General features: G+C 35.4%; 1 protein-coding gene across 1 annotated transcript; it reads left to right on the top strand.

Annotated features, from left to right (window-relative positions):
- Window positions 1-6,984: 6,984 nt before the first annotated feature.
- LOC110114419 (putative metallophosphoesterase At3g03305) lies at window positions 6,985-9,863 on the top strand (the record flags this gene model as incomplete). Its single annotated transcript, XM_028691711.1, is given in 3 exon segments — window positions 6,985-7,226; window positions 7,849-9,432; window positions 9,843-9,863. Coding segments are annotated over 3 exon segments (1,847 nt in total), but the record flags the coding sequence as incomplete, so codon positions are not given.
- Between the last annotated feature and the right edge of the window lie 32 nt (window positions 9,864-9,895).

Genomic DNA, 9,895 nt, shown 5'->3' with positions numbered 1-9,895 from the left:
AGTTTGATCCGTAACAAATATTAATATCATGAAATAAAAAATAAAAAAATAAATGAATATAATATACAAATGATAAAGATTGTTATAAGTAAATTTAATTTATATATTAAACATATCAATTGTAATAAAAAAAATGATCAAAATATCTCATCTAACCCTTTTACAAAGTACCAAAATTCTCCAACTATATAAAGACTATTTTGTCATAAACTCCTTAAAATAGCACCAAAAACAATTATACAAGACTATTTATTTCTCTTTTAAAGACTTGAGAAAACTGAATGATCTTTAAAATAATGCTGAGACATTTTTCAGTTCTCACTTAAAGATGTCAAGAACAATTTATCATTTATCCAATTAAATATAAGATTATTATTATTGTGTAATATTTAGATAAAATTTATAATTATAAAACTATATATATTATTTACATTATAAACTTGCATTGATAAACATTATATAGATTATTTATGATAAATAAATAAATAAAAATGAATTTTATAATATATGTTTAAAAAATAAAAAATAATTAAAAAGTAAATATATAAATCAACAAAATAAATATTATCCCTTTATTAAAAAAAAATATTAAAAAATCTAATGATATATTTTTAAAGTAGAAAACTTAAACTAAGATTATAGTCTCATATCACTTGCGACCTTTATTTAATTTATTACTATAGCTTTTTTTATTCAAGTTTTAGGAACTCACACTAGCTCATAAGACCATTTGAACAAATTTGTTGGCTACTCTGTTGTGTAAATGATCATACAGAAATTTAGTGGCTCATTATAAAATCAAATTATTTATATGAAATTAATTTACAAAATTTATATTTTAATTAAATTACATTATAAATTATTTAAGGTAGAAGCCATAATACTAATTAATGAGATTTGATGTTTGGCGATCAAGCCATTAATAAGAGTACAGTTAGATATCTTGGAATCTATATTCCAGAGTGATGTGAATTTGATGGGGATCGCTTATCAGCAGAACGTCAATTGGGTTAAGAAGGAGGAATACCATCGGCTTATTGTGCATAGAAAAGTCCCCCTCAAACTTAAGGGAAAAATTCTAAATAGATGTGGTGAGACCATGCAATTGCTTTATGGTGCAAAATGTTGGCCATAAAAGAGAAGCATAATACTAAGTAAGTGTTGCAGAGATGAGGAATGCTTAGTGTGGAGAGTGCTTACCCTAGAGATAGGATACGAAATGAATATACCGTGAAAAGTTGGAGTAGCTCCAGTGGAAGATTAAGATTGAGAGATTTCCTAATGGTTTGGTACTATAAACGGGAGACCTCCGATGACCCGGGTAGGAAGTTGAAGGTATTAGATTTGGCTTATGTAAAAAAGTGCTAAGTAGACCTAAAAAGACTCTGTTAGAAAAATTAGAAATGATCTTCTTATTAATTTAGATGAGAATTGACTCTTTAACCAGACACAATGTGCGAAAAAGGATTCATGTAACCGACCCCACGTAGTGGACAAAGGCTTACTTGATGTGTTGTGTATTAAGTAGGATAGCAACTTAATAATGTTGGTCTTAATAAGTCGGATCGGTCAATGTCAGGCCAATGAATCCAGTTGTGTCAAAACCGGTTCACACAATTTAGATTGGAGCAATAATAATAAACAGACAAACCAAACTAGCCCATGGACTAGTTCATGTTGAATCGCGTAGATGATCAATCATGCCGATTTCAAACCTGAAAGAAATCATATAATTAAAATGAAAAAAGCAAAATAAAGGTACGATATAGATAATGACTTAATAATACAAGATACAAAAAATAGTCTTTTATGTTTATTTTAAACATATTTAAATTCAAATAGTATGGAAAGCTTTTGTACAATAATATTAGATTAAGACAAGTACACAAAAGAAATGAAGACAAAAGTAGACTTTGAAATAGAATATTCTTTAACAGTAATTTTATTCTTATGTTTTAGGATAATCAATATTATAAACTAAGATTTTATGCAATCATATTAATTGAGAACCAAGGCGGAACCCCTTTGGGGCATAGGGGCAGATTTGCACCCCCTTCAAAAAAAAAAAAAGAAAAATATATATAATATATATATAATATATTATTATAGTAATTATGACGTCATTAGGTGGTTTTTAGTCTATTAGTAGGGTTTGTTTGAGCAAGTCCCCCTAAAATATAACATGTAGTTGTAGCAATGCCCCCAAATAATTGAAAGAACATGGTGAGATTGCAGTGGAGTGGAATGAGGAAACCAAATACAAAGAGATAAGTAGCTAAAAGTCAAAAGTGTTCCATAACAAAGAAAAATGGTAATTAAAGTAAAAGTGACGAACCGGCCCAGGGCCTGCCCCGTGAACCCCAGACAAAGTAGTGCAACAGGTACGGAAAGGTTGGCCCCCCTAAAAAATGATGATTGGTTCCGCCCCTGAGTGGAAAACTCACAACTTTAACTTGAATTAACAGCCGTCATTTATTTTATTTGAGCTAATAAGATTATTTTTCAACATAGAGAAAAGTTCATTAAGCAATGAACTTATCTTACAAACATGAAAATCCAATTAATCAGTTCTTCTATGATCATATGATATAAAAAAATAAAATAAAATCGTACTCATAGTAATTTCAAAATGAACATCTCATTAGATGTATCACAAATCAATTACCTTTGCATGTCTTCACAAAAACATCATCCACCATTCAACTTTAATATTATTATTTAATTTGATTGAAAGTCTCAGTCAACAAATAATGAAAACTAGGTAAAAGAAAAGACGTGTGAGAAACACCTATCCTTGACAATATATATTGCTTCCCATAATATTAGCCATTTAATGTGTGGTTATGGTTAAGATGATGCCTAAGTGGTAAATGTAGCATGTATTTGTTGTTACATGCTTCAGAATACGAGTTGGCATGATGGATTAGGTATAGACGCTTATAAACTATCATCAGTAAGAATTCATCTACTTGAAAAGACAATTGTGGTAAAGTTCCTTAGATTAATTTCTAATAACTGCGTCTAATATAACAAACATGATTGAACAAGTCTCAGAAGTGATAAGGCAAACCATTGATTTAGCTACAAGATGATTTATCATGTTCCAATTTTATTCATCTTTGAGTATTGTGCACTTTTAGCTCTATGTTACACTCCTCCCTCGGAGCTAGCAGAGCGCATTGGCCCATTATCATGCTAGTGTTGTGCATGCTTCTCCACTTGCGGGACTTCTGCACATACTCCAGACTGCACTGATTTTGTTCGCAGCGCTCATGTCAATTCCCATTATGGTGTTGGCTCTACAGCACCCTAGATGTGTCAGATGGCTTGCCTTTGATAATTATATATGTTGATCCTACCAGACATTAAACTCTCTCAATCCTCAGGCTCGATCTTCCATACAATTCCATCACATACTAATCACAACTACCCTTTCGTGTCTAAGTTGTAAGCTTTCATGGGAAATTACAGCTCCTAGAAACCCTATATGTTACTCCTTTGCCTGATTCCTCACAACATTTTTCTTAAAGTATTAAGTAAAAATTAGGATCATGGTCTTCTGCCAACTCTGTCTTTTTTTACCCCCATTTTAAGCTTATACATGCAGTTCCATCACTAACTACCATCTTTCTAGGTAAACATTCTTCACATTTATTGATTAAAGGATCATTAGTTAGCTCACCTTTCTCCCTCTCCTTGGTGCAGTTTTTATTGTGCCAGTCTAAGTATGGAGTTTTAGAGATTCATGGCTAATTTGCGTTATGGCAAGGAATCACAATTGCCTTAAGATTCTCATCATGTCTAAGCATCCCTAGGAATTTGTTTACAAAGACTATTCTCTCTAGATAGAACAAATATGTGGTAAGGCGTTCGCAATATGATGCTTAATTGGAACATCTAATGTCATTGTCTAGTTTGGTAGTGCAAGTTTATTTCGATTGCAAAAAAAAATTGTATCAGCTCTAATGTGAGACACGAGATCAAACGGCCACGATCTTGATATTATAATGTTATGTACCAGTTTTATTTTAATATTCTTTTTTTCCCTTTAATACCTTAGGGTGGTCATGTAGTATTACTCCGAAAGGCATTTACAGCTTTTATTTCTTCTTTTAATGAGGCCATTAAGGCTAGTTGTTTGTATTTTTGATGCGTATGAATGAATTAAAATTTTGATGCTACTTGTGATCCTTGGGAGTCATGAGAGGAGGACCAAGAGCGAAACGAATACCCACTCATCTTGATGGATTCCAGGTCGCCGTTCTTCAATTTCTCTTTTCTTTTTATTTTCTCTTGTGTGATCTTCCTCCCGTAACCCTTCTGCTGCCTTCCCTCCAACCCCACATCCCTCTGCTCCACAAAACCAAGCCCCTGCCACTTTGCCGCCAGCCTCCTGGGCCGCCAGCGCGATCGATATCTCGCACCACCCGCGGCGGCATCTAACCGCCGGCCACCAACGCCTCAGCTCTGTCCGACCCATCTTCCCCCAAGCCTAAGCTATGAAATTAAAATTTCCAAAGGGCATTAATGGCTTCCTAAATTAAGTCAAGAAATTAGAAAGTTACAATTCAAATTTTAAATTCAAAAAAGCTTTCTAAGAATACTATAACTTATTTTGGAAACCTCTCTTTGAAATAAAGATATGAATTTTAATTCAGATTTCTTATGCTTGAATAATGGTAGGGCCCCAAAACGCTTAATTAAACCCTAATCCTCTCTTCCCTCTCTATTTTGTCGGCCCCCTCATTGGGCTATCTCTCTGTATTGCATTAATTCTCAGCCAATACTCTCCCCATAAAATACCTCATAAACCGCCGCCCCTCCCATATGGAATTTATTGATTTCAAATTAATTCCCGCCATTCCACTCCTTAATTAGAATCAAATTCCGATTTCTTAATTTATCCCAATCCCCATAAACCCCTCCCCCTTTCTTATTCTTTTCCCCATGAATAGGTCTCTCCTAATCGAACTCCTTAATTTGAATCCAATCAATTCATATTGGATTTGACTTATTCCAATCAGCCCTGACAGAGTATTACTGGGAAAGGAAATACTTCGTTCCTTGCAGCCCTAGCCGTCCCCTTGCCCAACGCTCTTCTAGTAGGGGATTCCTGATGCGCCCTGGAATTACAGCCGCATAATCCTGCTGCTCTGCTCCCCAGTAGGCCCATTGACTGCCAAGACTCCTCTGACGGGACAAACTGCTGTCCATCACCTTAGTTCTGTTAAGACTGTGTTGGAAGTATCTGAAGGCCAAAAGGTTCTCAACCAACACTTTTCTGATGCCTCCACGTCTCCAGTTGCTGCTCCAATCATTTGGGTGCCATATTCCGGCTGCCCTGCGTCCAAGAAATCCAATGATCACCATCCTAAATGGGCTCCAAGCCTTACTTGCTGATTACTCTTCATCCATTGCCCTTTTGGTGATCCAAACCGGAGCTGTCGTATTCTCTAATTATTGGGAAACTCTCCCCCAAAGCATAATCTCTTAGTACTTTTCAATTTGTGGTTAGTAATGATTCATGAAGATCTCACACTCTCTCGTAAACCCTCTTAACTAGGATAAGTTGAGCTGAGGATTCTTCCTGAGTGACTAGTCTAGGTTAGTTAGATTTCTTGTTGAAGTTGAAACCACTCATGCATGCATAACATAGATTAAGTCTTTTTTTTATTCCTTAATCTTACATGTGGTTAGCCTAACATAAAATATATTACCGCTCTTTTGTTTTATTGCGTCGTTTTAAATTCACCATTAAGATAATAATTATTTGTTCTAGGAATATTAACGTGGCAAATTTTCATAACTCATCTCACAGTTTGTTCTACATCATCTGTATTGGGCATCGAAGCAACAGTATTACATGGGCTAGAAATTCCTAGGAGTCTAAGATTAACCTTTCTTAAGCTTGTTGCATGGCATTATCACGCATAGAATTATCACTGTTTATCTTGCTGCCCTCTAAATTCCTGCACCGTTACATCACTTAATTAAGCTATGTCATTTTAAGCTGCTGTCCTTGTCGCCAATAACATCCTCATGTCTAGGCTACTTAAACATCATCATGGCTTGGCCAGAAAATTTCTGCAGCATTTAGAGATTGTGACCTAACCTTGGTAGGCTCGTCACACTTTAGAAACCTTCCAAACACTTAGAACTTAATCCATTAGGTGTTTGTGTCCAAACTTTCTCTCCACCTAGTGACCTGTATGTAAGTTCCTAAAACCTGCTTTTAGTGTGTCTCCTATCTAATTCATCCCTAAGGTTTCCAATCATTCCAATACCGCATAAGACTTCCAAATAAGTTTAGAATGACATCCTTAAACCGAGTGGCCTATGACTAGAATTATGAGAGGAAACCTGTTGACTCTCCTATCTAGAATTATGATGGAGCACAGCGTACCTGCAAGAATGAGAATGCATTGGTGCCCTCCTACATGCACCTAAAACCACTCTCCAACACGAGCATCTTTGCTGGTTGATGAGATGGCATATTGGAGACCAGCAATCAAAGAATCCACCCCCCGCAAGCAAGTGCAATCAAACAAAACCACCGAGATGGTGAAAGGATGTGATGCAAGAAACGAGGTCCCCTACGAACATTCCTAGAGCTCTAGCAAACACAACGGATCCTTACAACAACAAATACGAGCCGCGTGTGGTATAACAACAATGTATTATTCGTAACCCAATCAACCACTTGGCACAATGTACAAGTATTCTCCTACGACGATACCCTACAAGAGGTCAAATCAACTAAAACCCCTGGTTCAATTCCGGTCGAACTACTGAATGTGCAAATTTCTCTTCTATGCTAAAGGTGGTAAGATAAAAGGTGACAAGATAAGATTTCAATCAATAACATTAGCTTTAAGATTTTAGCTGAAACTCTACTTTTAATGCCCTAGAAAGCATTTGATCATAGATTTCTGTTACTGATGTTCAATTTTTTCTTTTCTGTTATGTATTGAACATTATGATCAGATGGAAAAAGCAAAGATTTGTTGACCATGAAACAAGAGGAAGCAGAGTGGATAGAATATCAAAATGTGACTGATGACGTAATCATGAAGAGTGGGTTGGATAAGAAAGTTTTCTATGATCTTAGGGGAAATCATGATAGCTTTGGGGTGCCAGAAGTTGGTGGTGAATATGATCTTTACCGAAAGTATAGTATCAATGCACGACTAAGAAGAGATGGAAATGTCCAGAGTGTCACTTTACAGGTAGTCATTCAATTCTGACTATGGACGTCGAAACAGTTTGTTCATATGTACGTTTTTATGCCAAGTATTTTAATAAGACCATGAACCTAAAATAAAGCAGAATCTCTGTTTTTTCCCCTCTCAGACACGAAAACCCTCATATTTATTAGGTTTTATTTATCATAATGAGATAGCAATAACATTACTGTCTGCACTTTATTCTGAGAACCAAAGTCGAAATAAACATGAGTGTTAAATTTCACTTTTTTGGGGGATTTACATTCATACAACTTTATTTTATGTTATTTATATATCTAACCCCCAAAACATTAATATTACATGCCTGCCACTCATAGAACAAATTTGAATGCATGGAATGAAATATTAAAGTTTATAGGATGATATGAATGATACAAATGAATTATAGGAGTGGTATATTTGATATTAAAGTTGTATATGAGTGGTAGACATGTAATATTAATATTTTGGGTGTTAGATATATAAATTGCATGAAATAAAGTGGTATGTATGTAAATTTCACTTAGAAATATTATACCTACTTGAATCACCTTGCTCTCTAGTCCTTTCAGACCAGCATCATGTTTGTATGGTACTCTGAGTCTAAGTTGTATATAAAATGCAGTACAGGGGAAGGAAACACGTTTTTGTTGGAGTTGATAGCTTCATGGAAATTGGTCTTCGTGGTCCTACGAATCTATTTGGGCATCCAACTGACGAGTTGCTTTCTGATTTAGACATGGAACTTGGTCAATGGGATGCTGGATCCACAGAGTCTGTAACAAAAATCGCATTTGGGCATTTTCCCTTGTCATTTACAGCAACAACAGATAAAGGGAAAAATGTCAAAGATGTGTTCCTTAAGCATTCCTTATCAGCTTACCTTTGCGGTCATCTCCACACTAGGTTTGGCAAAAACCTAAAGCGCCATCATGTTGAGTCAAGTGGGACATATTATCAGTTTAACATGCACCAAGGAAATCCTAGTGATAAGAGTAACGAAAATTGTTCCAAAAATGCTGAATCCTCTAAGGAGTTTTGGGAGTGGGAGATGGGTGATTGGAGGAAAAGCAGAAGCCTGAGGATTGTTGCCATTGATTCTGGTCATGTTTCTTTTTTAGATCTAGATTATCAGTTGGGATCCAAGGATACAATCGTCTTACCAACATTTCCTTTGGACTCTAGATATATGCATAGAATTTCAACATCTCGTGATTTCCAATGTCCATCGACAGGAACCTCTTCACATGAAACAGTGAGAGCCCTTGTTTTCTCAAGAAGAATGATCGTTTCGGTTTCACTGAAAATATATGACTCCAGGTCTGGCCATTTTCATTTGGTGCTAGATCAAGCGATGATAAAGCTTAAAAGTAATGGAAGTAGGGGAGACATGTATGTGGCTCCATGGAATTGGAGAGCTTTTATAGACCCATCCCCAGATCGTTTTTTGCTTCAAATTGAAGCAACTGACATTTCAGGGAAACTTACTTATAGCCAGCCAAGGCCATTCTCGATCAATGGCCTCACTGCAGAAGCCAATTGGAAGTGGAAAGAATTTTTTGTGATGGGTGTTCAATGGGCTGCTCTTTATGAACCTCTTTTGCATATTCTCCATTCACTTCTCTTCATACTGCTTGTCGTTCCACGAGTTTTTCTCATTTTCTCTAAAAATTATACTGCTTACAATAAGAATAACCTTTCCCGTGGTAGCAGAGAGAAGAGGATCTGTTTAAGTTTCGTTGATACAGGAATTTTTGTTTTGGTGGAGCTTTGCCGATTGATAGAAATATGGTGGGGAATTCTTTTATATCTACTCTACCTGGTGTTTTTGCCTTGGTTCTTTGGCCATGTGTCCTCTGAAGATGGGAAGATCTCCTACATGACCCAAAGAGGATGGTCGGTTTCTTCTTCCAAGAATGGAAGTCAAAATACTTATATTGGCGTGCCAGATATCATGGTGATTGTTCTACCTCACCTTGGTTTTGTTGTTTTACCGACATTTATTATTGTAGCTGCGTTGGCTGCAGAAAGAACAGCATACCGTTCACATTTACACTCACTTTCTGGTAAGAAGGAAGATGATCATTACAAAGAGAGGAAGAGATATGTAATAAGAAGGTTCTCAGATGCATTTGGATTTTGGAGTGTGCGTTGGATGAGGAAATTATTATTATTCATCTCTTTGCTGATCTTATGGAAACACTGGAAGGTATAAAAGTTTTATTATTTACTATGAATAAAATTAATGTTCTTTTATGTGATAATATCTAAACTTTATTACCATTTATTTGCATTTAAGGTAAATAGTTAATCTTTTGTAGGTGCCTAGCTAATTTTCTGCTTATTTAGTGTTTGTTGAATGAATCAAAAAGAAAATATGGATTGTATTATTATAAACTAGGATTTTTAAATTGTCAAATAGACTGATATAGTTGGCTAATTCGAAGGATGTTATGAAATTTGAATACATATAGTAGCTGGGTTTTGTTAGGAATAGAAGTTACCATCCTGTATTTCTTAGTCATTTCCAAGTTGCAATTTATATACCTTATTGTTATGCCTTGCAAGCTTTGTTGGATTGTTCTTGTACTTACAATCTATATTCACCTTATGTTACAGCAATGCAGAGCCATCGTGAAGCAATGACATGAATCCATTCCTTCATCTCCCCG

The sequence above is a fragment of the Dendrobium catenatum genome, unplaced genomic scaffold (assembly GCF_001605985.2).
Source record: "Dendrobium catenatum unplaced genomic scaffold, ASM160598v2 original_scaffold_56654, whole genome shotgun sequence".
Lineage (NCBI taxonomy): Eukaryota > Viridiplantae > Streptophyta > Magnoliopsida > Asparagales > Orchidaceae > Dendrobium > Dendrobium catenatum.
The sequence above is the reverse complement of the archived record's forward strand: the minus strand, read 5'-3'. Positions and strand labels throughout refer to the sequence as shown.